The 27,162-nt window shown below is 55.7% G+C and overlaps 1 protein-coding gene across 1 annotated transcript in view; it reads left to right on the top strand.

Annotated features, from left to right (window-relative positions):
- Ireb2 (iron responsive element binding protein 2) overlaps positions 1 to 26,714 on the top strand; it is a 39,191-nt gene extending 12,477 nt beyond the window's left edge. Inside the window, exons 3-22 of the mRNA XM_048329333.1 lie at positions 2,652 to 2,817; positions 5,025 to 5,162; positions 6,626 to 6,841; positions 8,477 to 8,546; positions 9,419 to 9,602; positions 11,249 to 11,388; positions 13,505 to 13,676; positions 14,858 to 14,955; positions 17,129 to 17,245; positions 17,801 to 17,960; positions 18,712 to 18,847; positions 19,904 to 19,988; positions 20,356 to 20,512; positions 20,729 to 20,853; positions 22,569 to 22,673; positions 22,765 to 22,907; positions 23,913 to 24,060; positions 24,146 to 24,268; positions 25,665 to 25,850; positions 26,304 to 26,714. Coding sequence (XP_048185290.1) covers positions 2,652 to 2,817; positions 5,025 to 5,162; positions 6,626 to 6,841; positions 8,477 to 8,546; positions 9,419 to 9,602; positions 11,249 to 11,388; positions 13,505 to 13,676; positions 14,858 to 14,955; positions 17,129 to 17,245; positions 17,801 to 17,960; positions 18,712 to 18,847; positions 19,904 to 19,988; positions 20,356 to 20,512; positions 20,729 to 20,853; positions 22,569 to 22,673; positions 22,765 to 22,907; positions 23,913 to 24,060; positions 24,146 to 24,268; positions 25,665 to 25,850; positions 26,304 to 26,414 — 2,780 coding nt within the window. The 3' untranslated portion in view covers positions 26,415 to 26,714. The remainder of the gene's footprint in view (positions 1 to 2,651; positions 2,818 to 5,024; positions 5,163 to 6,625; positions 6,842 to 8,476; positions 8,547 to 9,418; positions 9,603 to 11,248; positions 11,389 to 13,504; positions 13,677 to 14,857; positions 14,956 to 17,128; positions 17,246 to 17,800; positions 17,961 to 18,711; positions 18,848 to 19,903; positions 19,989 to 20,355; positions 20,513 to 20,728; positions 20,854 to 22,568; positions 22,674 to 22,764; positions 22,908 to 23,912; positions 24,061 to 24,145; positions 24,269 to 25,664; positions 25,851 to 26,303) is intronic.
- The last annotated feature ends 448 nt before the right edge of the window (positions 26,715 to 27,162 follow it).

Here is a 27,162-nt window from a genome sequence, read left to right as displayed (position 1 = left end):
CTGGGAGTACAGGTCTGTATTACCACCCAGCCCAAATTTACACAACTTTATAATAGTGGTTCCTTAAAACATTTTTTATGTATTATTGCTGTTGTTTTGCCAGTCCTGGGGCTTGGACTCAGGGCCTGAGCACTGTCCCTGGCTTCTTTTTTGCTCAAGGCTAGCACTCTGCCACTTGAGCCACAGCTCCATTTCTGGCTTTTTTCTATCTATATGGTGCTGGGGAATGGAACCCAGGGCTTCATGTATACGAGGCGAGCTCTCTACCACTAGGCCACGTTCCCAGCCCCCAGAGAGTGCGTTACGTTTCTTATCAAACTTGCTACCTCGTCCCTCCTTTCCCCCCACCTTCCCCCCTTGTAATAGTGGTTCTCAATGAAAAACGTCTGGTTCCTATTTGTTTCATAGCATTGCCTGCTATTGTTCAAAAGCTACAGCTAAACACTTGCACCAAGCTGGGTGTGGTGGTGCACACACTTGTGGTGCACACCCTGGCTCAGGAAGCTGAGGCAGGAGGATCCTGAGTCGAGGCCAGCCTGGACTATGTAGGGAGGCTCGGTCTCAAAAATCACACCAGGCCAATAAATGCCACCAGGATTAATGATCACGAAAGCGCCAGCCCCTTGTGCTGCGCCCCTTCTTCAGCATCTGCTCCCAGGTCACCTAGCTGTTCTTTCTGGTAATTTCTCCCATACTATTAGTCTTGCCTCTCCTGTCATGTCTTGATTTCTGTGGGGGCTGTTTTTCTTTTTCAGTTTTAGACGCTGGTAAGTTACTGCTGTGGAAAGTGAGAGTTCCTCATCCATACACCTCATTGTTATGTTTGAATGTTTTTATTGCTGTTATAAAGGTGATGCACGTCTCCTTTGGGACAGTGTCACCCTGTCGTCCCTTTCTCCCATCTCCACCCACAAGGTGTGCGGCTCATTTTCTCATAGATTGCTTTATTATCACTGTAGATAATTCTCAGTGCGTCCATGCAATGAAAGAATGTTGTAGTATACAACTTGAAGGGTATATTAACTGTGTACAAAGTAAGAGTTTTCATCGTGGTGTTGGAAACGCGCACGGGCTTCCCTTGGACCCTTGTTTGCCCTCTGTTGTCCTGTGTTCCTCTTTCCTTCTTCCTTCTCCTGGGGCACCCTTTTATTTTCATGGCCTGTGATGATGGCCCGTGTTTTGTTTGCTGCGTTCCTGCGTTCTCATCAGCTCACCTCCAGACTCTTCAGAGGAGCTCAGGTCCTGTGCCATCAGTGGTCTGCCCGCTTCCCGTTCTCCCGGCAGCATCTCTTCCGGGCTCTCCGGGTCCTTGGGTTGGACCTGTGTCCCAAGCCTCTGCTCTCCTGTCTTAATCGGAGGGTAGCTCTCACATGTGCCTTTATAATCTCTTGTTTTATGTTTGAACTCAGGGCCTGGGTGCTGACCCTAAGCTTCTTTTGGCTCAATGCTAGTGTTCTGCCACTTGAGCCACAGCTCCACTTTTGGCATTTTAGTGGCTTAATTGCACATGAGTCTCATGAACTTTCCTGCCCAGGCCGGCTTTGAACTGGGATTCTCAGATCTCAGCCTCTTGAGTAGGGTTGCAGGTGTCAGGGCCTGAGCACTGTCCCTGGCTTCTTTTTGCTCAAGGCTAACACTCTACCTCTTGAGCCACAGTGCCATTTCTGGCTTTTTCTATATATGTGGTGCTGAAGAATCGAACCCAGGGCCTCATGTATGCAAAGCAAGCGCTCTACTACCAGGCCCTATTCCCAACTCAGCCTGGAAGTTTTTAACTCTCCTTTTTTATTGGCTTTGGGTATAAGAGCAAGAAAGTCAAAATAAACAGGAGTGGCATTATATTCCATGTTTACTAGACTAAAAAGTGAATTTCTTTTTTTACTTTGATAAATATTATTTTATACGATCAGAGACACAGGCATTGTGCCTTTGTTTCTCCTTTGGTCTCAGTACATGTGAATGCCTAGAGTACTATATAATTTATTGTGTCCTATTCCGTTTTAGATCTAGCTTCTGCAAATGAGAAAATGTGTGCCTTTTGTGTCTCTAAGCTTGGCTTACCTCACTGAGCATGATTTGTTCTGGGTCTATTCCATTTCCCTGCGAATAACATAATGTTCTTTCTAATGGCTGTGTAAAATTCCCCTGTGTTTAGGTACCACTTTTTTTTTGGGGGGGGGGGCTGGTGCTGGGGCTTGAACTCAGGGCCTGGATACTGCCCCTGAGGTCTTTAGGTTAAGGCTAACACTCGACCACTTTGAGCCACAGCTCCACTTCTGGTCACTTAGAGATAAGAGTCCCATGGACTTTCCTGCCTGGGCTGGCTTCAGCTGCGATCCAGACCTCAGCCTCCTGAGCAGCTCGGGTGACAGGCGTGAGCCGCCAGCACCTGGCAGCTACCACATTTTTAAAAAATCCAAACGTGAATTTCCTTGGCCTGGAGAACAGAGCATTTCTACCTCTTTGCTATTGTAGTTTTGTTACTATGAAAGTGTTGTTCAGAGGGGTTATCATTTCATAAGTCGTGGTGAGTGCATTTTGGGGGGTGGCAGTGTCCCCCTGCCTTTGCTCTCGCGGCGGTTGCGCTTTGTACAGTGTGCCGGTACATGCTGCGGTCCTCTTCCTCACTGTCACGCTTCCTCCTGCCCCAGATGCTCTGCCTTACTCAATACGGGTCCTGTTGGAAGCTGCTGTGCGAAACTGTGACGGCTTTTTCATGAAGAGGGAAGACGTCATGAACATTTTAGACTGGAAAACCACGCAGCGCACCGTGGAAGTGCCCCTGTTCCCCGCCCGCGTCCTCCTCCAGGACTTCACGTGAGTGGCGCCTTGATCCTTCGCGCAGGGGTTGCATGATCTCTGTGAAACGCGCAGACCCTCGGGCTTGGCTGGCGCCTCGGCCGGGCCGGGCCGCCCTTCCCGGACGGAAGCGGTGCCGGCCAGGGCCAGGCAGCCGTGACATCGAAGTGCCTGCTCTTCCACGGTCCGTAGCCTTCTTGGCCTGGGTCTCCTCGTTGCCTGCCGCACACCCGTCACCTGTCCCAGAAGCCCACGCGCTCCCCTGGCTCCTGCCCTGAACACCCCGGAACCCGACTGTCAGCAGACGTTGTCGGTGCCACCTCCCCAGACGTTCCCGGTTGTCCTCATCGCAGTCAGGCGGGCGCTAGCTCCATTGGTGTCTCTCAATTCCCCGTCTTCCTCTCTCTGGGTGGCTGGACTGGTGTTGGGGGTTGAACCACGACCTCGTGCTCCCTGGGCAGGCACGTGGGTAACTTGCGTCACGTGCATGCCTTTCTTGTTTTAGCTATCTTTCGGGTAGGATCTCTTCATTTTTACCCAGTGCCTCCTAACGACATCAGTGGAGCTTGAAATAAAGGCATGTGCCCCCACTCTTGGCCAGTGTTTTGGTTTTGTTTTTTAATTAAGTAATTTTTTGCCAGTCCTGGGGCTTGAACTCAGGGCCTGGCCACTGTCCCGGAGCTTTTTTTTGCTTAAGGCTCGTGCTCAACCCCTGGAGCCACAGCGCCCCTTCCAGCTTTTTCTGTGTGTGTGGTGCCGAGGATCGGAACCCGGGGCTTCGTGCGTGCCGGGCGAGCGCTCGACCGCCAGCCACATCCCCAGCCCATTGGCCTGTTTTTTGAGATGGGGCTCAACTCTTTGCCCCGTCTGCCTCAGGTGGTGGTTTCCCCCAAACGCCACGTGTAAGTAGCTGGGAAGCTGGGCGTGCGCCGGTGCTGCCGGCTGGACTTGCCCTTGCCCACACAGTAGCTGCTGCCGCAGCCTCTGGCCCGGAGGCCTCGCTCCCACGGGAAGCCTGCGCCTGCTCTGCGCACGGCCGGAGGCCTCGCTCCCACGGGAAGCCTGCGCCTGCTCTGCGCACGGCCGGAGGCCTCGCTCCCACGGGAAGCCTGCGCCTGCTCTGCGCACGGCCGACGGCGGGGCCGGTTAGCCGAGCGCCTCGCACCATTCTTCACGCCCTGCTGGGCCTGCAGCCCGGGGACGGGGGCATTCGGAGGGGCCACTGTCTGTTTGCTGGAAGAGGTCAACATCCGCTAGGGTTTGAAGGCGCCGGGGGTAGGTGGGGTGGGGGTGGCGGCGGCGGCGGCCAGCCCCGTCGCCCCCAGTCTGGGGCGTGTGCCCTGTGCGGGCGTCCTCAGTGCCGCTGCGGAACCGCTCAGGCTCGCTACCCCGCGACTGGGACGTGAGCTGTGGTAGGGCAGCGAAGGCGGGGCCGGGAGCCGTGTGCGGGGACGGGCGTGTGTCCAGGGCTTTGAGGAGACGTGCCACCCAGGCTGCATAGTCAGATCTTGTCTCAGAGGAAGAAAAGTAAAACACTAGGAAAAACTTGAAGACAAAGGGAAAGCATTCTGTAGGCAGTCCCTTGATGATCACTTGTCTCCAGAAATCAGGTCTTTGGGGTTAGGCAAATAGAGGGACGGAGAAAAAAAGGGGGGACCCGTTCACTCCTGAGTGCTCAGGTTCTCAGGTAATATTTCATGTTAATGTTTATTGAGCAGGGCCCCTCCTACTTTAGATTATAAGCACATTATCGAAAATGAATACAAATGAAGCTGGGCTTGGTATCTCGTGCCTGTAACCCCAGCTACTTGGGAGATTAAATTTGGAGGACTATATGCAGTTTGAGAGCAGCCTAGACAAAAGCTTAGTGAGACCCTGTCCCAACAATAAAGTCAGGCTGGGGTGGTTTGCTTCCGGAACCCCAGCTTTGTGGTAGGCCTAGGTTAGAAGGTCATGGTTTAGGCCGGCCAGAGTCAAAGTGCAAGCTCCTATCTGGGAAATGAAGCATAGAGGTCTTGGTTTGTGGTTTGAGCAGTAGAATTTCCTGCCTTACTCTGACTCCCTGGGTTCAAGTTCTCGTCATCTCCCTCCCCACCACAAAGAATCCAAACTGAAAAGAGACACTTGTTAAAAATTACGATGAGTGTGTACGTGATAACCCTTGTATAACAAGCGTCTGTACGCGCAGTTGGATAACTGTAACTTGATGGTGCTTCATTCTTCAGTGGGATCCCAGCTATGGTGGATTTTGCTGCTATGCGAGAAGCAGTGAAAACTCTGGGAGGAGACCCCAAGAAAGTGCACCCCGCTTGTCCCACGGACCTCACGGCTGACCACTCTCTACAGATCGACTTCAGCAAATGGTACTGCCTGGGTGGCTGGGGGGGGGCGGGGGGGGCCCAGGGGCAGGCTCACCCCACGACAGGCTGCCGGGGGCTCACTGGCGTCCTGGAAAATCGGTGGACGGGTTTGGGCTGGCGAGACGTTCTGGCCTCCGTCTGAGTTTCCGAGTGGTCTCGTGCTCGTGTATTTCGTCACTGTATTTGACAGAAGTGGACAGTCTCAGAGCCTGTGTTTTGAGTCAGGATCTAAATTAGGTTTGGCTTTTTAAGACAGGTTGCACGGTGTAGTTCAGCCTTGGCTGCCGTACTGCTTCAGCTCTCAGCTGCGGGCCAGCCTGCTGTTACTTATTTGCTTTTGCCTTTTTTTTTTTTAATATTTTCAGAGGAAGAATTACTTTTTCATTTGAGGTTCTGGGGATAGACTGGAATGCTTCCCTGTGAGCCACTTCTTCAGCCCCAAAGATTTGTCTTAAATCGGTGATGAAAATCTCTGTTTGGGCTGGGAAGGTGGCCTAGTGGCAGAGCGCTCACCTCATATACATGAAGCCCTGGGTTCGATTCCCCGGCACCACATATACAGAAAATGGCCAGAAGTGGCGCTGTGGCTCAGGTGGCAGAGTGCTAGCCTTGAGCAAAACGAAGCCAGGGACAGTGCTGAGGCCCTGAGTCCAAGGCCCAGGACTGGCAAAAAAAAAACACCCACAAACAACCCTCTGTTTGCTAAAGCTCTATGTTCTTTCCACTGAAAGAAGTTGTTTTGTTTGTTTTCTGTTTGTACTTGTACTTGGGCTTGAACTCAGGGCCTGGGCACTATCCTGTGGCTTTTATACCACTTGAGCCACGCCTTTACGTCCAGCTTTTTTTGGTGGTTAGTTGAAGATAAGAATCTCACATATATTTTTTTTGGCCAGTCCTGGGGCTTGAACTCAGGGCCTGAGCACAGTCCCTGGCTTCTTTTTGCTCAAAGCTAGCACTCTACCTCTTGAGCCACAGCGCCACTTCTGGCCTTTTCTATATATGTGGTGCTGAGGAATTGAACCCAGGGCCTCATGTATACATGAGGTGAGCACTCTACCACTAGGCCACATTCCCAGCCCTCACAAACTTTTCTGCCTGGTCTGGCTTTGAGCCGTGATCCTCAGATCTCAGCCTCCCTGAGTAGCGAGGATGACAAGAGTGAGCCACCATCTCCCAGCTTCGTTGTTTTATGTTTCTGAGGTCCGAGAGCAAGGGCAAGCTTTGGAAGACAGCGTGCTGTTGGTGTGAATCAGAACACTTCGGTGTGTTCTGGAGTGGCAGTATTCCTGCCGTAGGGAGAGCTCAGGCGGGTTTGCACCATGGCTGGGTGGGGGGTGGCTGTTGGCTGCTGAGTTCAGTGGCGGACTTGAGCCTCGGGCATCATTGACTCCCAGGCAGTGCGTTCGGAAGCGCCAAGTTCCTGCCACTTTCAAATGTGTTTTATTTCCTTTCTTTTGGGGTGGCAGTGCAATACAGAATGCTCCCAATCCTGGAGGCGGCGACCTGCCGAAGGCCGGAAAGCTTTCTCCACTCCGAGTGCCCAAGAAGCCTCCGTGCCGAGGCCAGACTCCCTGCCGAGGACCCTGCGATTCCGGAGAGCTGGGCCGCGCCTCAGGAACGTTCTCCTCGCAGATCGAGAACACGCCCATCCTGTGTCCTTTCCATTTGCAACCAGTGCCTGAGTACGCGTGCTTTCCGTGGGGATTCGTGAGTGCCCGCCGGTTCAGGGAAGGGCCTGAGCGCTCTCTCAGTGCCTGAGCACGCGTGCTTTCCGTGGGCATCCGTGAAGGGCCTGAGCGCTCTCAGTGCCTGAGCACGCGTGCTTTCTGTGGGCATCCATGAGTGCCCGCCGGTTCAGGGAAAGGCGTGAGCGCTCACCCCACTCCTGTCGCAGGAGCTTGGCTCCGCCCGGCCTCCTGGGTTGTACTGGACGAAGCAGCTGTTCTGTATCGCTCCCTTAGGAAGCAAGCCTGTAGAGAGTTCGCTGTACAAAGACGTTTTTAAAGGGCTGAGGGTGTGGCTCCAGCCTAGCAATGGAAGACAATGAGGCCAAGCCCTAGTGCTGCTAGTAAAGGCGTGTGTGCGTGCCTGTGCGTGTGTGTAAAATACATGTGCTCTGTGGTTCTGTGTGTAAAATACATGTGCTCTGTGGTTCTGGGGGTTGAACCTAGAGTCTTGCATTAGCCCAGGACAGCACTGTCACTGAGCTGACCCTACTACCTGCATTTCATTGGTGTGATTAGGGTAGGCAGAAAATGGATTCTTGTTTTCTATTGCTTTTTTTTTTTTCCTCTGGCCAGACCTGGGCCTTGGACTCAGGGCCTGAGCACTGTCCCTGGCTTCTTTTTGCTCAAGGCTAGCACTCTGCCACTTGAGCCACAGCGCCACTTTCGGCTTTTTCTATCTATGTGGTGCTGAGGAATTGAACCCAGGGCTTCATGTATATGAGGCAGGCACTCTTGCCACTAGGCCACCTTCCCAGGACTCTCTCTGCCACTTTGACCCATAGCACCAGTTCTGGTTTTCTGGTGGTTCATTGGAGATGAGAGTCTCATGGACTTTCCTGCCTGGACTAGATTTGAACTGTGTATATGTGTACGTATAACTCACATATATATGATTCACACACACACAGATGATTTACATAAAGTAAGCTATCGCTAAAGCAAAATGGCCATCTGTTTGGGTTGAGTTGACTGGGGACTAGGAAGCTTTCTGTATATTTGTTTAGTTTTGTTTTGCCAGTCCTGGGGCTGGCTTCTTTTTGCTCAAGGCTAGCACTCTACCTCTTGAACCACAGTACCACTTCTGGCCATTTTCTATCTATGTGGTGCTGAGGAATGGAACCCAGGGCGAGGCGAGCTCTCTTGCCACTAGGCCACATTCCCAGTCCCGACTAGGAAGCTTTCTGCCCAAAGATCTTTTGAGTCTGTAGGATGATGTGCAGGTAACTGGCACAAGAACCGAGTGGGTGAGACCGTGCCCACCTAGTGCCCAGAACCGCTTGCTAGCGGCAGAAACTGCAACGCAGCTTGCGGCTTCTCACAGCCGTGCGTTAGAACTGCCTGCTTGGCACTGGCCTGCACTGGCTTTGTTATACCTGGTGAAATAATAACTCCTGTGGCTGTCTAGTTACTGCGTAAATCAGAAAGAGCTTCCTGTTGAAAAGAAAAATGGACGAATTCTGAGAAATTGAGTGAATTGTTCTTCCTGTGGCTTTTTAATTCTTGTGTATGCAAGCATAGGGTCAAGGTTTAGAAACAAGGCAGGACCTTGTTCTGATGCCTACGTTTAATGCCAACTTTCCTTCCTTTTAGACCTGAAGCAGTGTTAAAAAACCAAGAAGTTGAATTTGGCAGAAACCGAGAGAGGCTTCAATTTTTTAAGGTATAAGAGATGGATTGTTCTGCCATGGCACGCTTTTATGGGTAGACTTGTGGCTTTCAGAGGCTTTCTGGTGGTCTTCCTGGAAGCCGTCCTGTGTGAAAGGGGAGAATCATGGCTCCATTCAGATGAGCCCACAGGTCCCCTCTTCACCTTCCTGCTCTCAGGCTTGAAGAACCCAAGCACTACCACTGATACGGGCTATTTGAACAGGTTTCTTCAGCCCAGTTTAATTTAATAATCAGCAAAATGACAGTTACAAGTTCAGTATATACGTGTGTGTGTGTGTGTGTGTGTGTGTGTGTGTGTGTGTGTACGCGTGTATGAGAACTGGGTCTTGAACTTAGGCCTTAGCTCTGTCCCTTAGCTTTTTCACTCTAGCTAGCACTCTACCACTTGAGCCATAGCTCTGCTTGCAGAATTTTTTGGTGGTTAATTTAAAATAAGAATCTCATAGGGGTTGGGAATGTGCCTAGCGGTAGAATGCTTGCCTCGTATACATAAAGCCCTGGGTTCGATTCCTCAGTACCACATAGATAGAAAATGGCCAGAGGTGGCGCTGTGGCTCAAGTGGCAGAGTGCTAGCCTTGAGCAAAAAGAAGCCAGGAACAGTGCTCAGGCCCTGAGTTCAAGTGCAGGACTGCGGGGGGGGGAATGAATCTCATAGACTTTTCTTGCTCAGGCCAGCTTTGAACAACAATCCTCCAATCTCAGCCTCCTTTAGTATGTGTCTATGTAAATATGTTATATATGCTTAATATATATTGCCAATGTTACATTTATATAAATACGAAATGCTTCTAGCATCAATATGTCTATCTGGGTAGTGAATACAAACTCATGCACTACGTTTCTTAAATCCTTACAAACCGCAGTGGAGCTCTCGAGTGTTCAAGAATGTGGCTGTCATCCCTCCTGGAACGGGAATTGCTCACCAGGTGAACTTGGAATATCTGTCACGAGTGGTTTGTGAAGACCAGGGCCTCCTCTTTCCCGACAGCGTGGTTGGCACAGACTCTCACATCACCATGGTCAATGGTTTGGGGATTCTTGGGTGGGGTAAGTAAATGGCCGCGTAGTCCGTTCTCAGTGTCTAGCCTGTTATGGAAGAATAAGGGGGCGGTCTTTGTGGTCGGGTGTGAGGGAGAGTGCTTGTGGTGTCCAGTGCGTCTGTGTCATGGTGGTGGCCTGGTGGCCCGGGGCTTCTCCCGAGGCCTTCCCCGGCCCAGACTCCCTGACCCGTCACTAAGGCTTTGGATTGAGAGCCTTTCACCCACACCCATCAGACAGGCTCGTGCTCCATTCCCCTGACCGGGCTGCGGTGCTCCTCCCTGTGCTCTCTGTCCTGTTGCTGGAATGTGGCCACTGTTGATCCTGCCCCCAGATATGCTCTCGGCTTCCTGCCCCCCCCCCCCCACTTGAGTTAAGAAGGCACTCCTCGGGGCTGGGGATATGGCCTAGTGGCGAGAGAGCTTGCCTTGTATTCATGAGGCCCTGGGTTCAGTTCCCCAGCACCACATATACAGAAAATGGCCAGAAGTGGCGCTGTGGCTCAAGTGGCAGAGTGCCAGCCTTGAGCAAAAAGAAGCCAGGGACAGTGCTCAGGCCCTGAGTCCAAGGCCCAGGACTGGAAAAAAAAAAAAAAAAAGGCACGCCTCCTCTTCATGACTCGTTTTATTTATTTATTTTTGGCAGGTGTGCAGCTTGAATTCAGGGTGTAGGTACTGTTCCCAGGCTTTTTCACTCAAAGCTAGCACTCTATCACTGTGATCCACAGCTCTACTTCCAGTTTTCTAGTGGCTAATTGGAGACAATAGTGCAATGGGCTTTCCTGCTTGGACTGGCTTTGAACTGTGATCTTTAGATCTCAGCCTCCTGAGTAGCAAGGACTATAGACATGAGCCACCAGGCCCACCTTTTCTTACGCTTTTACAGCCTTATAATGTTTAATTTTGTTTATAGTGTAATATAATAAATATAAGCTTACGGTGGACTGGGCTCTACTCCTATCTTTCTTTTTGATGCTAGTACTAGGACTTGAACTCAAGGCCTAGGCACTGTCCCTAAGCTTTTTTTGCTGAGGTTTGGCACACGACCATTAGCGGACAGTTCCGTTTCTAGTTGTTTTGTTGTTGTTTTGAGGGAAAGGAATGGTGGTTAGTTGGAGGCGAGATTCTCATGAACTCTCCTGCCAGGGTGACTTGGCGTCACGATCCTCAGGTCTCAGCGTCCCGAGCAGCTAGGATGACCGGTGTGAGCCGCCAGCGCCAGGCCATAGCTGTGTTCTGAGCAGAGTACAGAAATGCCTCGCATAGACATATGGGTTTAGAAAATTTAATAACGGTAAAAGCATCCCTTCTTTTTCCTGTTGTGTTTTTTGGCCAGTCCTGGGCTTGGACTCAGGGCCTGAGCACTGTCCCTGGCTTCTTCTTGCTCAAGGCTAGCACTCTGCCACCTGAGCCACAGCGCCCCTTCTGGCCGTTTCTGTGTATGTGGTGCTGGGGACTCGAACCCAGGGCTGCATGGCTGTTAGGCGAGCGCTCCACCGCTGAGCCCCGTTCCCAACCCTACGCATCGTCTTTGACTCGGGTGGCGTTGGGGAGGTGTGGCTTCGGGTCCCCAGCGCTGGCAGGGCTGGCTCTGGTGAGGCGCCGGGCCGCGTCCCCCGCGCCCCGGGCCCACACCCCGGTCTCGTCTGTCTCCAGGAGTGGGCGGCATTGAGACAGAAGCCGTCATGCTGGGCCTGCCCGTGTCTCTGACTCTACCGGAGGTGGTTGGGTGTGAGCTCACCGGCTCGTGCAACCCCTTCGTGACGTCCATCGATGTCGTCCTCGGCATCACCAAGGTGAGTGCGCAGGGAGGAGGCGGTGTTGACCCAGCGCGGGGGCCCGGGGCCGAGGCGGCCGCCGCCAGCCCCGAGTCCCGAGAAACTGAAGGGCCTGGGCGAACCCCAGCAGCCGCGCGGACAGCAGCCGGGCGGGCTCCGCTGCGCCACTTGGCGGTGTTTTCTCAGTAGGTAGTTGGACACCACGTGAGCATTTAAAAATCCCCCATTTTGCAAAAGTGTCTTTGCAGCTCCTTTAATATTTAATGGAATCATTTGCCCTTTCAAATCCAGTACACTGTTGAGAAGTACTGCTTTCAAAAACAGGGACTGTAGACAGGGCTGGGAATGTGACCCAAGTGGCAGAGTGCTAGCCTTGAGCAAAAAGAAGCCTGGGACAGTGCTCAGGCCCTGAGTTCAGGTCCCTGAACTGGCCAAAAAAAGGACTGCGCTCCCCCCCCCAAAAAAAAAGGGACCGTATAGACTTTTTCTATTGCTTGAACTCGTCTTTGCACTACCGCGTCGGGGTCCTTCGCTCTGAACTTCTCAAATCAGCCACAGGCCTGTATTTTGTGCGCTTGAGGGGCTTGTGGATCCCGTTTTTCAGAACCATTGCATGTGGGAAGTATCCCACCCATCCCACCGGGCAAGAGAGTGGTGATGCCTCGCTCTCAGTGGTTAGTACTGATCCTGCCCCCGTTAGGAAACGTAGGCGACACGTCAGGGGCAGCGATGGGTGGGAAGCGGTGCGGAGACCAGCAGGTCGGCTGGAGGCGGCCCGCGGGACTGCTCTAAAGGAAGCGTCCTAGAGAGGAGCGCCGCTGTAGACCCCGCTAGCAATGTTTTTGTCTGATAATTACCCAATTAAACTTTAATCTATTGTTAGTGTTTCCTTGCATAGACTTCCTTATCTTTTTGAGGTCTCATTATCTTAATGATCTGATGAAGAAGCATTTGGCTTAGCATATGTAATCTGGGTTTCTCTTACTCTTCAAAGTATAAACATAGAACTACAAATAGAGAATCTCGTAAGGGTTGAGTTTCTGCATCTTTGGAAACAAGTTTGGTACGTGTCGGGATTGAACTTTATTCACTGGTTGAAGGTTGCTTCTCTGTGTTTTCTCCTGGCACCCTCCCCATGCTCGTTGGAGACCTCTTTCCTAATTTAGAAAAGATGATTATTACTTGGTACTAAAATGATTTTGGACAGAATTAAGTTTCAGCCGGGTGCTGGCGGCCCATGCATGCCTGTCATCCTAGCTACGCAGGAGGCTGAGCTCTAAGGACTATGGTTAGAAGCCAGATTGGGCAGGGAAGTCCGTGAGACTTTTTCTTTTTTTGCCAGTCCTGGGCCTTGAACTCAGGGCCTGAGCACTGTCCCTGGCTCCTTTTTGCTCAAGGCTAGCACTCTACCACTTGAGCCACAGTGCCACTTCTGGCGTTTTCTATCTATGTGGTGCTGAGGAATCAAACCCAGGGCTTTGTGTATACGAGGCAAGCGCTCTACCACTAGGCCATATTCCCAGCCCTGTGAGACTCTTAATATCTCCAATTAACCACCTGGAAATCAGGAATGATGCTGTGGCTCAAAGTGGTAGAGCACTAGCCTTGAGCAGAAGAGCTCAGGGCAGCGCCCAGGCCCAAGTTCAAGCCCCATGATCAACTAAAGAAACAAAAAATTAAGTTTAAAATCATGTTAAGTCTTACCAAAATGGAATTTACCAATAATGATGTCATAAATATTTTGTCTGGTAGTTGCAACTTGAAGAACGTATGGTTGTATCATTTTAACATAACTGCAGTGTCATCAGTAGTAGTAATATCTCACTAAATTAAATCTAAGAGGCCACCAGTGGTTTTGTGTGAGGGGCTGCTAAGAAAGGGAAAAGTTCCCAACTGGGCAGAATCACGTGGTGAGCCCGGGTACCCCGACTCCGTCGTGGACACGTGAATCTCCTGGAACTTCCAGGACCTTTTCTGCCCTTATTAACAATGAATGACATTAGACAACAACTCATAAAATGCTGTGAAGATTGAAAGCTCTTGTCACCAGTATTAGTTAAAAATTAGATCTTAACAGCTTCTAGAAGATCTGTGTTCCTCCTGCTGTGCTCACTGTTTCTGCCTGTCCCCAAAGCACCTGCGGCAAGTAGGAGTGGCTGGAAAGTTCGTGGAGTTTTTCGGAAGTGGAGTTTCCCAGTTATCTGTTGTCGATCGAACTACCATAGCAAACATGTGTCCGGAGTACGGTGCTGTCCTCAGCTTTTTTCCTGTTGACAATGTGACATTGAAACACTTAGAACACACAGGTAAGCCAATGTGCCACCGTCGGAACAAACACGCTTTGTTTCTAGTGTAAATCACAGCGCGCCCATGACCTCGTGTTCACACTGCAACTCTCTTCTGAACCCGTGGTGTCAGGGGCCTGCAGAGTTCACACTCGCCCCGTGACCCATGGATCCTCACCTGGCCTGTCCCCCTGCCCCCCACAGTGAAGGGACCCCCACACACACACCCCTCCGCCCGGTAGAAGTCAGCCCGAGCCCATTCTGTACTCAGTTGTGAACTCCCTTGCCTCCTCTCTGTGTGCACAAGCACACACCCACGTGCGCAGCCATTGCCAATACTGGGGCTTGAACTCTGAGCCCAGGTGCCGTCCCTGAGATGTTTTTTTGCTCAAGCTGGCACTCTGCCACTTGAACCAAGCATTTTGGTGTTTCATCAGGGACTTTTCCTGCCCTGGCTGGCTTCAGACGGAGATCCTTACAGCGAGGATTCCTGACACGAGCCACTGGTGCCGGCCAGTGACCTTGGGCATTCTCAGTGTCCCCTGCTGTAACCGGGAGGCGGGGAGCCACCAGGCAAAAGTGTGGACATCAGTCTCTTCCAGGAATAAGAAGCACACCGCCTTGGGAAAACAGCAAACAAGGGTTCCGTTCTCGGTGTTCTTGTAGCCTGGTTGACTGGGAACTTGGACCGCTGTCCTGCTGACTGTGGATATTTCATGCACCATTTTAAAAGTCCATGTTTTTTGAAGCCCTGGGTTCGATTCCCCAGCACCACATATACAGAAACTGGCCAGAAGTGGTGCTGGGGCTCAAGTGGCAGAGTGCTAGCCTTGAGGAAAAGAGGCCAGGGACGGTGCTCAGGCCCTGAGTCCAAGCCCCAGGACTGGCCAAAAAAAAAAATAAATAAATGAATAATAAAATGAAATCAAAGTCCATGTTTTTGTTCCTCTTTGTGTGAAGAGCTCTTGTCGAGCTGTTCATTTCTAGTCAGAGATACATCTTAGGAGCTGCATTCTGTGCTTGCAGTTTGGGGGGGCACAGTTTTACAAGTGAATTAATTCATCACCTAGCAGAGTGGATGGGTGAGTCGTATGGACCCCTGGGAAGAACAGGCCTTGTAGAATGCAGCACTCTCTCCCAGCTAGAGAGAGAAATTCATGAGAGTTATTAGAGGTGCTTCATTATTGTGTCTTCTTTTTTAGGTTTTGACAAAACCAAACTTGAGTCTGTTGAAAAGTACCTGCAAGCTGTGAAGTTGTTTAGGAACGAGCAGAGTTCTTCAGAGCCTGAGTACTCGCAGGTAGGTCCACCAGCCCGCCTGGCCGGGCCACAGAGGGCCATTGTGCAGCCCGGTGCGTCGGAAGCACTTGAGAGCTGTTGTTTGTACCCCGTTGTTTTGATTCATTTCTTCACCCGGTGTTTTCTTCCTCTGGTCATGTCCCTAGTTAATGTATTCATTTTTTTTTACCTACTTAGCCATCTTCCCCCAGCTAGAACACAAGCTTCATGAGGACAGGAACTTTGATTTGGTTTTACGTCCCAGCTCCTAGCTTCTGGCCTGAGCACTGTCCCTGGCTTCTTTAGCTCAAGGCTAGCACTCTGCCACCTGAGCCACAGCGCCACTTCTGGCTTTTTCTGTGTGTGTGGTGCTGAGGAATGGAACCCAGGGCTTCATGTATAGGAGGCGAGCGCTCTTGCCTAGGCCACATTCCCAGCCCTGCCTGCGTTGTGTTTGAGATAGGCTCTGGACGTTTCTCTTGAGATTCCCACCTGGACTGCAGGGGTGGCCGGCGCCCATCACCGTGCCCCGCTGCGTCTGTCGAGAGGGAGTCTTGAAAACGTTTTGTGTGGGCTGGCCTGGGATTCTAATTCTCTGTACCCCAGCTCCTAGGTAGCTAGAATTGCTGACGCAAGCTGCCATGGCCCACGTGTCCACATCTTTAATGTAATATAAAAAAAATAGGAAAAAGTAAGTTGAAGTAAAGTGGAAATGGAAGGAATGTGCCCATTAGCAAAAAAACCTCGCCAAGCATAATGGCGCACCCCTGTAATCCCCGCGCCTGGGCGCCTGAGGCGAGGTGGTGAGTTTAAATCCGCCCGGCCCGCAGAGCAGAATCCTGTCTGTAACGAATGCCGGAAACCTCACTACCACCCGAGGAGCACCCACCCCACCCGTCAGGAAGCGCGCGTGCTCCCGCGGCACGGCGGGCGTGGCGGCACGGTGGGCCATGGGGTGCGGGCTGGGCGGAGCCAGGGTCGCCAGCTCCAGCCAGTGAGGGAGCCGGGCCCGCGCACAAAGGAGGTGGCCGTGGAGCCCTCCGTGCGTGCACCCGGCAGCGAGTGTGCGGAGCCCTCCGTGTGCACAGGGCAGCGAGTGTGCGGAGCCCTCCGTGTGCACAGGGCAGCGAGTGTGCGGAGCCCTCCGTGCGTGCACAGGGCGAGTGTGCGGAGCCCTCCGTGCGTGCACACACACAGCAGCGAGTGTGCGGAGCCCTCCGTGTGCACCCGGCAGCGAGTGTGCGGAGCCCTCCGTGCGTGCACAGGGCAGCGAGTGTGCGGAGCCCTCCGTGTGCACAGGGCAGCGAGTGTGCGGAGCCCTCCGTGTGCACAGGGCAGCGAGTGTGCGGAGCCCTCCCTGTGCACACGGCAGCGAGTGTGCGGAGCCCTCCGTGCGTGCACAGGGCAGCGAGTGTGCGGAGCCCTCCGTGCGTGCACCCGGCAGCGAGTGTGCGGAGCCCTCCGTGTGCACAGGGCAGCGAGTGTGCGGAGCCCTCCGTGTGCACAGGGCAGCGAGTGTGCGGAGCCCTCCGTGTGCACAGGGCAGCGAGTGTGCGGAGCCCTCCGTGCGTGCACCCGGCAGCGAGTGTGCGGAGCCCTCCGTGTGCACAGGGCAGCGAGTGTGCGGAGCCCTCCGTGTGCACAGGGCAGCGAGTGTGCGGAGCCCTCCGTGCGTGCACAGGGCGAGTGTGCGGAGCCCTCCGTGCGTGCACACACACAGCAGCGAGTGTGCGGAGCCCTCCGTGTGCACCCGGCAGCGAGTGTGCGGAGCCCTCCGTGCGTGCACAGGGCAGCGAGTGTGCGGAGCCCTCCGTGTGCACAGGGCAGCGAGTGTGCGGAGCCCTCCGTGTGCACAGGGCAGCGAGTGTGTGGAGCCCTCCCTGTGCACACGGCAGCGAGTGTGCGGAGCCCTCCGTGCGTGCACAGGGCAGCGAGTGTGCGGAGCCCTCCGTGCGTGCACACACACAGCAGCGAGTGGACCCCACATCTCACCCGGGCCTTCCCGTTCGGGGGCCCCTTGGTTGTGCGCTGATGTCCGTGTGTGGTAGTGAGCGTCCCGGTGTCTGGAAGCTCGAGTGGGCTCGGTGTGTCCCGCGCCGCGTGGAGTGGGAATGTGCGCTGTGCTTTAGGAAGAAGTGCGGGGCATGCACTGACGGTCTCGCCCTCCCCGCTTCCCCCCCCCCTCGGCTCTGTAGGTGACGCAGATGAACCTCAGCTCCATCGTTCCCGCCGTCAGTGGCCCCCGACGGCCTCAGGACAGAGTGGCGGTGGCGGACATGAAAAGTGATTTCCAGGCCTGCCTCAGCGAGAAGGTGAGTCCTTGTGCCGGCAGTGAGTCCACGTGCCGTCAGTGAGTCCGTGTGCCGTCAGTGAGTCCGTGTGCCGTCAGCGAGTCCGCGTGCCGTCAGCGAGTCCGCGGGCCGTCGCCCGTGTGGGTCTGGGCATGGGTCTTGCTGCCGTGTTTTCTTAGTTGCGGCACAGGTCGCGGCCTTGCTATTCCTCCACTGCTGCTGTCTGCTGAGCAGGTCCATCGTGGCGGGGGCCGTTCCCCGTCGTGGAGGGGGGCCGCTCCCCGTCATGGAGGGGGGTCGTTCCCCGTCGTGGAGGGGGGCCGTTCCCCGTCGTGGAGGGGGGCCGTTCCCCGTCGTGGAGGGGGGCCGTTCCCCGTCGTGGAGGGGGGCCGCTCCCCGTCGTGGAGGGGGGCCGTTCCCCGTCGTGGAGGGGGGCCGTTCCCCGTCGTGGAGGGGGGCCGCTCCCCGTCGTGGAGGGGGGCCGCTCCCCTGCGTGCATTCGGTGTGAGCGTGCCTCGGCCGTGGCTGCGTCCCTCGCGAGCCCCCGCGACGTAGCCCCCTTCGGTGCACCGGCAGGTTGGATTCCGGGGCTTCCAGATCGCGGCGGAGCGACAGAAGGACGTGGTGCGCATCGAGTACGAGGGCAGCGAGTACGCGCTGTCTCACGGGGCGGTGGTCATCGCGGCCGTCATCAGCTGCACCAACAACTGCAACCCGTCCGTCATGCTGGCTGCAGGTACCGGGCCCAGGCCACGCGCCGGCCTTGCTTGGCTTTCGTGTGTGGTGGGGCTTGAACTCGCGGCCTGGGCGCTGACCCTGAGCTTCTCACGGGAGGCTAAGCGCGCCACCTCTTTGAGCCACAGCTCCCCGTGTCAGTGTTCCGGTGGTTAATGGGAGATGAGGGCCTCACGGAGCGCTGCTGGTAGAGCTCCTGCCTGTAACCCCACGACCCCAGGGACCGAGGCCTGGGGACCGCAGCGCCGCGCCAGCCTGGCCTGCCTGACCCTCCTCGCCAATTAGCCACTCAAAAACCCGAAGCGGGGCTGAGGCGCAAGTGGTGGAGCGCCAGCCTTGAGCAAAAGGAGGCTCCGGACGGCGCCCAGGCCCCGGGTTCAAGCCCCACGACTGAAAAATTAAATGAATGAGCGATTGAATGAATGAATCCGTGAGGGTCTCACGGACCTTCCTGCCCGGGCTGGCTTTGAACCATGCTCCTCCTAGCTCCGCCTCCTGAGTAGGTAGGGTGACAGGCGCGAGCCCCCGCCGTCGGGCTTCCTACCTCAGTCGGCGGGGTCTCCAGTGCGTGTCCACGGCCTTGTGTTCCACCTGACGTAATGCTAGCATCCACGGGCGTTTCCAGTTGTCAGTGCCGCGAACCCACGTCGAGTAGACAGAAGGGGGAAGGCGCGCTGGGGGCCGGGAGGCCGCTCTGCTCCCCACCGAACACGGCGGCCGCCGCCCTCAGCCCTTGTTTGCTGGCGGCGCAGGTCTTCTGGCTAAGAAGGCGGTGGAGGCCGGGCTGCGCGTGAGGCCGTACATCCGGACGAGCGTGTCCCCGGGCAGCGGCATGGTGACGCACTACCTCGGCTCCAGCGGCGTGCTCCCCTACCTGAGCAAGCTCGGGTAAGTGGCAGCGCGCGCGTGGCCGCGTCCCACGGCCTTTCCTGAGCCACGAGAGGAGGGAACGAGACGGCACGCCGGGGCACGCGCGCGTGGCCATCTCCACGGCGCCTGTGAGGCCCCCCACCCATAAGGCGTGAGCGCTCGAGGACCCTTAGAGGAGACACGCAGACAAGGAAACACGGCGCCACGGCCTCCGTGTCAGAGTGGCACCGACCAGGGCTCCCCCACCCCACGCGTGCGTCCCGCGCAGCTCAGGAAAGAAGAACACCTTACAGGCTGTGTGTGTGTGTGTGTGTGTGTGTGCGCGTGCCTGTGTGTGTGTGTGTGTGTGTGTGCATGCATGCTGCTGGTAGTGGGGATTGAATTCAGAGCCTTCCATTGTCACCCCACCACCTGAGCCATACCTCCCTTCTGGCCTTTTCCTGGTTAATTGGAGGTAAGAGTCAGAGTTTTCCATTCAGCTGTCTTTGAACCTGATCCTCAGACCTCGGCTTCCTGAGCAGCTGGGATTACAAGTATAGCTGGCTTCCGTTTGTTAACATAGTCTAAAATTAAGTGATCGTGCTAGTTATATTTCCAGGATGTATTTTGGAACTTCTTTTTTTTTTCCAGTCCTGGGGCCTGAACTCAGGGCCCGAGCACTGTCCCTGAGATTCTTTTTGCTCAAGGCTAGCGCTTTACCACTTGAGCCACAGCGCCCCTTCCAACTTTTTGCTTGTTATTTTGGGGCTAGGAGTCGTACAGACTTTCCTGCTCAGAGCAGCTTCAGACCACGGCCCTGAGCTCTCAGCCTCCTAGGGAGTGGCTGAGATTGCCGGTGTGAGCCACCAGCACCTGGCGTGACTGTGTTTGGGAAGGTTACGTTGTGTCCGGCGTGTGTTGTATTTGAAGAGTTCCCTTGTGTGATGTAGGCACAGCCTGTGAGTGTTTCGGCGTGCTAATCTCAGAGTGTGGTGAGACGGTGTACGCCTGATAGAGATTCACCGCGTGTCCTGGGCCGTCTTGGAGCGATCTCACCGGTGTGCTCCGTCACCGTGTTGCCCTTGTTGAACACAGGTTTGAAATCGTTGGCTATGGATGCTCCACCTGCGTGGGGAACACGGCGCCCCTGTCAGAAGCAGTCTTGAATGCCGTGAAACAGGTAAAGGGTGGCCGCCTGGCGTCACGCACACATTGTAAACTGAGCTGCCTTAGGTGACAGGAAGTACATATTGATGGGTTGACGTTTCTCTAGTTCTTGCACATCTTGGAAAGAGTAAACTCGTGAGTCTCCATGATACCACGCATCATTTCTGCGTTTCTGGAATGATTCCTTTCATGGAAGGAATTGTGAGCTATGTGTAGGATTTGTAGTTTCCGTACCTGCGACTGAGTGGTACGCTTTGCTTATCTTATTCTCAGAGCTAGAATATTGAGGTGGCTCACGTGGGGTTACCCAGCTTGGTCGGAGCTTGTGAGTCACGTGTATTTGTGTGTGTGGCTTTTTGTGCTTGTGTTTTGTTTTCCAGGGTGATTTGGTTACCTGTGGAGTATTATCTGGAAACAAACATTTTGAAGGCCGTCTTTGTGATTGCGTCCGTGCCAATTACCTCGCCTCCCCTCCCCTGGTGGTCGCCTACGCCCTGGCCGGCACGGTGAACATCGATTTCCAGACAGAGCCGTTAGGTGCGCCTCCCGTGTCTGTCCATCCTTTGCGCGCTTAGGAGCTCCCGTGTCGTGATGACGGAGTCGGAGCGAGCAGATGCCAGTCGGGTGGCCGCTGGCGCCCGCCCGCGCTTCGGGGCCTTCCCTTGGTTCCCTGCGGGGACTCGGGAGCAGCCTGAGCATTGGAAGGGGAGCCTTCTGCTCTGACGCTGAGCTTCACCTGACACTTTCCTCCAGGGACTGACCCCACCGGCAAGGACGTTTACCTGCATGACATTTGGCCTAGCCGGGAAGAGGTTCAGCGGGTAGAAGAAGAGCATGTGATTTTGTCCATGTTTAAAGCACTGAAGGAGAAGATAGAGGTAAGAGCCTGGCTTGTCTCCCTATGAGTTCAAAGCATCGTAGGAGGTTTATGGCTCTTTCATCATGAATCTTTCTGGAGAGAATAAAATTTGAAAGGAGCCCCGCGTGTAGACATGGGTCTCAGCACTGTCGCTCTGCCTGGAGCTGCTGACTTCGGGGAGCGCGGCTGAGCGCCTCGCAGCCGACGCCACGCCCTCGCCTCACCGGAGCTCCGGAGAAGCTGCCCTCACCCGACGCCCATCCACGGCTCACCTTTCACAGGGAACAGCAACACCCCGTGACATCTTGGTCTCACCCATTTCCTACCTATGTACTTTGCCTTTCTAGAAAAATTGGTGCTTTTCAGAGGCGGTGTGGGTGAGCACGCACGCCGGTACGGGGCTCGAGCTCGGCGTCAGGCCCTGCCCCGGCCTTTGCACTCAGGGCTGCGCTCTGCCCCTCTACCTCCACTGGGTTGAGTGGTTAACTGGAAATAAAAGGCTCTGGATTTAGCTGCCTGGGCTGGCTCTGAGTGCAAGGCTCAGCTCTCGGCTCCCGAGCAGCGAGGAGCATGGGCCGGACACGCTGAAACCAGCTCGAGGTTTTAGTTTTTAATTTTAAAACTGGAAATACGGAGACAGAAAAGGCACCTATTTAGCAAATGCTTCAGGCCCTACCGTGTACCGGATGCTCTTGTACATGTTTAGTTCATCACTGAAACACAAGCTTCACACAGTGAGCTAGAAAGAAAACGGGTAAATGGTACATCATGTTAAAAAGTAAAGACCAGGGCTGGGGATATGGCCTAGTGGTAGAGTGCTCGCCTCATATACATGAAGCCCTGGGTTCGATTCCCCAGCACCACGTACATAGAAAACGGCCAGAAGTGGCGCTGTGGCTCAAGTGGCAGAGTGCTAGCCTTGAGCGGGAAGAAGCCAAGGACAGTGCTCAGGCCCTGAGTCCAAGGCCCAGGACTGGCAAAAAAAAAAAAAGGTAAAGACCAGCCAGGCACCAGTGGCTCACACCTGTCATCCTAGCTACTCTGGAGGCTGAGATCTGAGGAGCATGATTCAAAGCCAGCCCGGGCTGAAACCACCAGAAAACTGCACGTGGCGCTGTGGCTCAACCCGCTAGAGCGCCAGCCTCGAGCAGAGATTGTCAGGGACAGCGCCCAGGCCCCGAGTTCAAGCCCCACAACCAACTAAAAAAAATAGTTAAGACATGTGGAAAAGAATAAGAGGATCGTTTCCGTGGGTCAGTTGTGTCCTCTGGAAAGCTGGTTGCAGGAGTTTTGGTTTTGTTTGTGCGCTCGTTTCCTTAGGTAGTCTTGTTTTGTAATCTAGGCTGGTTCGCACTTGCCAGTCCCAGCCTCCCAAGGGCTCAGCTGAACTGCCACACCAGGCTCAGGCTGGAAAGTCGGTGAACCACCAGAAAACCGGAAGTGGCGCTGTGCCTCCAAGCGGCAGGGCACCAGCCCTGAGCAAAAGGCGCAGGGACAGCGCCCAGGCCCCGAGTTCAAGCCTCAAGGGTTTTCCTGCCTGGCCTGACTTTGAACTGTGGTCCACAGATGGCAGTCTCCTGAGTAGCTGGGAATGTCAGCCATGTAGAACACAGAGTGCGCTAGCTTCGCTTTCCAAGTAGACAGGGCTGCCCAGCATTTCAGTCTCACCCTGGGTCTTTCTGAGTCTTTTTGGTGACCTTTCCTTTGGTTGATCTGCCGGAACTACATTTGCAGATGGGAAACAAGCGGTGGAATTCTCTAGAAGTCCCCGACTCCATTTTGTTCCCATGGGACGTGAAGTCAACCTACATCCGCTGTCCCTCGTTTTTTGACAAGCTTGTGAGTACTCTCGTTGCTGGATGTCGTAAGGACCGCCACCGCCTGAGCCCCTGGGGAAGCGCTCAGAGCTCTGTGAACTCTCTCCTCCCAGACCAAAGAGCCGGCCCCCGTCCCGCCCCTGGAGGGCGCGCACGTCCTGCTGTACCTGGGGGACTGCGTCACCACCGACCACATATCGCCCGCGGGGAGCATCGCGCGGAGCAGTGCTGCTGCCAAGTACCTGACCAACAGAGGGTAGGCGCCCGCCCCGCCCCGCCCCGCCCCGCCCCGCGTCCCCGCCGCCTCCCCTCCCCCGCCGGGCAGAGGCCGGAGAGGAGGCTGGTCAGGGGGAGGCCGCCCGGCCTGCACAGGAAGACGTGGTCTCCTCAGAAAAGCCTCAGTCCAGCTGACGCTAAATCAACAGCTGATTTGAGAAGCACACTTTTTACTTTCAGAGCTTTGTTTCTTTTTCTTGGTGCCAGTCCTGCGGCTTGAACCCCTTGGGGTCTGGGTGCTGTGCCGAGTTTTTTTCTCAACGGTGTGCTCTGTCTGCAACTTAAGCAGCAGTTCTGCGTTCAGCTTTTTCTGGTTAATTGGAGATCTGAGTCTCTTGGAGTTTCCCTGCCTGCCCTGGCTGGCTTTGAACCATGATCCTCCAAATCTCAACCTCCCAAATAGCTAGTATTAACAGGCATGAGCCTCCGGCATCTGGCTTGCTATTTTTTTAAATTCAATTTCTTTTTTTTGCCTGCCCTGGGCCTTGGACTCAGGGCCTGAGCACTGTCCCTGGCTTCTTTGTGCTCAAGGCTAGCACTCTGCCACTTGAGCCACAGCGCCACCTTTGGCTTTTTCTATCTATGTGGTGCTGGGGAATCGAACCCAGGGCTTCACGTATACGAGGCAGGCTCTCTTGCCACTAGGCCATATCCCCAGCCCTTAGTTCAATTTCTTTAGATAAAAGGAAAAATGGAAAGAGAACGTAAAGGTTTTCTAAGAGGCTTGAGATCACTGAGTGCTCGTGGATGGTACTGGGATGCTAGTGTGAGCTCCTAGCTTCTCGAGAGCTCGGCTGGGTTTGGCTCTGCGCCGCGCTCTCCCAGCAGAGGTGAAGGCCTGAGCCCCGCCGCGCAGCCCGGGGCCTCTCGACGGCCGCTCGCTCGCTCGCAGAGCCGGCGTCGAGTTTGCCTTGTAAGGGAGACGCGTGTGCCTGAGTTTCCTGCTGAGCAGCGCGTGCTCCCTCTGCCCCTGCCTTTCTCGCAGCCTTACCCCTCGTGAGTTCAACTCCTACGGAGCCCGCAGGGGCAACGACGCGGTGATGACCAGGGGCACCTTTGCCAACATCAAGCTTTTTAACAAGTTCATTGGGAAGCCGGCCCCCAAAACGATCCATTTTCCATCCGGACGCACGGTAAGGGCGGCGCTCGGTGCGGGGGCCCGCGGGGCTCCGGGACCCGCGCTTGCACTGAGGACCCGCGTGTCTGTTCCACCTACAGCTGGATGTGTTTGAAGCCGCGGAGCTGTACCAGAAAGAAGGTATCCCCCTGATTATCTTAGCAGGAAAGAAGTATGGCTCCGGGAACTCACGAGACTGGGCCGCCAAAGGACCGTATTTGCTGGTAGGGTCTTCACGGTCATCTTCTTAGAATGGGGGGTGGGGCAGGGATACACCTCTGTGCCCACCTGGGGCGCCGCACAGCGAGACTGCCCTGCACAACGCCTCGGTGCTACGGAAGAAGGCGGGGAGGGCTGGGGATATGGCCTAGTGGCAAGAGAGCTCGCCTCCTATCCATGAAGCCCTGGGTTCGATTCCCCAGCTCCACATATATAGAAAACGGCCAGAAGTGGCTCTGTGGCTCAAGTGGCAGAGTGCTAGCCTTGAGCAAAGAAGAGGCCAGGGACAGTGCTCAGGTCCTGAGTTCAAGGCCCAGGAAAAAAAAAAGGTGGGGAAAGACGATCTTCACCTTAAAAGAAATAGTGGGCTGGGAATATGGCTGAGTGGTAGAGTAAGCTCACCTTGTATCCATGAAGCCCTGGGTTTGATTCCTCAGCACCACATATACAGAAAAAGCCAGAAGTGGCGCTGTGGCTCAGGTGGCAGAGTGCTAGCCTTGAGCAGAAAGAAGCCAGGCACAGTGCTCAGGCCCTGAGTTCAAGACCCAGGACTGGCAAAAAAGTAAATAAAAAGATAAGAAATGCTAGTGTTCCTTTGTCAGGAACAGCCTGTCCAAGTTTATTTTGCTTACTTGGATTTTTTTGTGATTATTTGGACCTCATGGTGAAGAGTTTCTGTTGGGTGATGGTGAATGACGTCAGTACTCACATCGCTGGAATCAATACTCCAGTCAAGCTCTAGGTCTTGGATGAGAATTTATTAGCATTCCCCGCAGTGGCCGTGGAGGCAAACATTCTCGATTCCCGAGTCTCGAGCACGGAATTCAATACAGACACACGCACAAGTGAAGTGACAAGGCAGGGAGTTTAATGGAGAGAAGGCCCCTTGTTAAGTAAAGAGCAGGCGAGCCAAGTGCTCGGGCACACTCGTGGTCGATCCCTGCGGGAAGGGGAGCCGCTCCCCCACCCCCCCCCTTTGTGTATGAGGTGCACACTGGATGCACAGGCCAGGGACTTTCCCAGGGGCATGTGCCTCAGTTTACTACTTTCTCTGCCACTGGAAACACAGGTCCTGCAGGCACACCGAGCAGTGATGACCCCGGGGGAGAGGCCCTGGAAGCCGCGGGGGGAGGGGGTGGGGGGCGTCCTTCCCCACAGCCAGCCGGCCTCCGCAGATGAGAGAGGGCGAGGGGATCTTAAACTGCTGCACTGCAGTCCAGAGGGTTCCGGAGCCACCAGGGCTCGGAGCAGTTCCCCACCCCCACCCCACCCCCCACAGCCACAGCAGGCGTCCCTTGGGGAGCCTGCCTCTGCTGACCTTTAACCTTTGCCCGGAGGGGTTAGAGACAGTCGAGGGCTGCAGCCTCGGGCCGGGAGGAAGTGACGGCGCGTTCGTTCCAGGGTGTCCGAGCTGTGCTGGCTGAGAGCTACGAGAAGATCCACAAGGACCACCTGGTGGGCATGGGCATCGCGCCACTCCAGTTCCTCCCGGGGGACAGCGCCGTCTCCCTGGGGCTGTCGGGCAGGGAGACCTTCTCCTGCGCCTTTCCGGAGGGGCTGGCGCCCGGGACGGCCTTGAGCATGAAGGTACCGGAAGCTGGCCCTCCCCGGGCGGGTGGGCGGGCGGGGAAACGGAGGCAGCCCCGCTGCCACCGCGTGCTGACCGCAGGCGTGTGCCCTTTGCCAGCCTGGTTGCGCCGCGTCCTCTGGCCACCATTCTCTGCACGCTGCGGCCATGGCGGGGGGGGGGGGGGCACTGGGACTCCGGCCGCTCCCGGCCCGCGCTGGCGTTGGGGGGACGAGGGGGACACGCGTGGGCATCGCCGGCTCTGGGGCCGGGGCTGCGCCACCGTCTCCTTGGCGGAGCAGCCGCGGCCGTGCCGGGCTCCTCTCAAGTCACCCCAGGTGACGGCCAGCCAGAGCCGAGGTCACGCTCGGAAAGGGGGGGCGGGGCGGATCCCCACCGCGCACGGGAGGGCCGGCGGCGGCGTGTGCCCTGGGGCACGGCGCCCCTCACGCGCGCGCTCTTTCCGTGTCAAGACGAGCACCGGGAAGGCGTTCCGCGTCCTGGCCGCCTTCGAAAGCGACGTGGACGTGACCTTGTTCAAGCACGGGGGACTGCTGAACTTCGTGGCGCGGAGGTTCTCCTAGTGTCGGCTCCCCGCCTCGCGGCGCTGGCGGCGGTCACCACCCGCGGCCTTTCCTGCGGGCCCCGGGCTCCCGCGGGGCGCCGGACCCCACCGCCCGGCCACGCCCGGCCACGCCCGGCCGCCCGGCCCCGGATGGTGATGGTGACCCACACAGTGACTGCGACGCGGTCTCGGTTTTCCATACAATCCGAATGGTGCTATTTACACTGCTGAAATCAACGTGTGGTGTGTGGTGTGGCAGAGCCTGTAAGTATGGGGGGTATTTTATCAGTCCATTTTGTAAATAAAAGGCGGAATCGGAGCTCGTGTCGGGCCTTCTTCTGGGGGTGCCCTTCCTCACGCGTCTGGGCGGCTTTGCACCCCGAACGCCACGCTGCTGCCCGGTTGCTGGCGGGGTTGGAGTGCGACCGCCGCGGGTCACAGCGGGAAGGGCTGGCTCAGCTCTGGGTGCACGCGGCGTGGAGGGCTTCCTCCGCAGAGGAGCCCAGCCGCCCCCCCTCCACCCCCCTACCCCCCCCCCCCCGGGCTCCAGCCTGAGCCCCTGGGCCGGTGAAGACGGACGGCGGGCGTGCATGTCACCTGTGCTCGTGCACACACACACGCGGGACACAGCCCCGTGCCAGGCGCATCCTGTTCATCGCGTTCGCTCATTGTGCTCACGCCCCTGCCGCCGTGACCTCCGGGGACCCCTCTGAGGACGCTGGCGAGGACGTGGCTCGAGTCTCGGCGCTTCCCTGACCCTCGGAGCC

This window comes from Perognathus longimembris, chromosome 20 (assembly GCF_023159225.1).
Source record: "Perognathus longimembris pacificus isolate PPM17 chromosome 20, ASM2315922v1, whole genome shotgun sequence".
NCBI lineage: Eukaryota > Metazoa > Chordata > Mammalia > Rodentia > Heteromyidae > Perognathus > Perognathus longimembris.
Note: the sequence above shows the minus strand (reverse complement) of the source record. Positions and strands in the feature narration are given on the sequence as shown.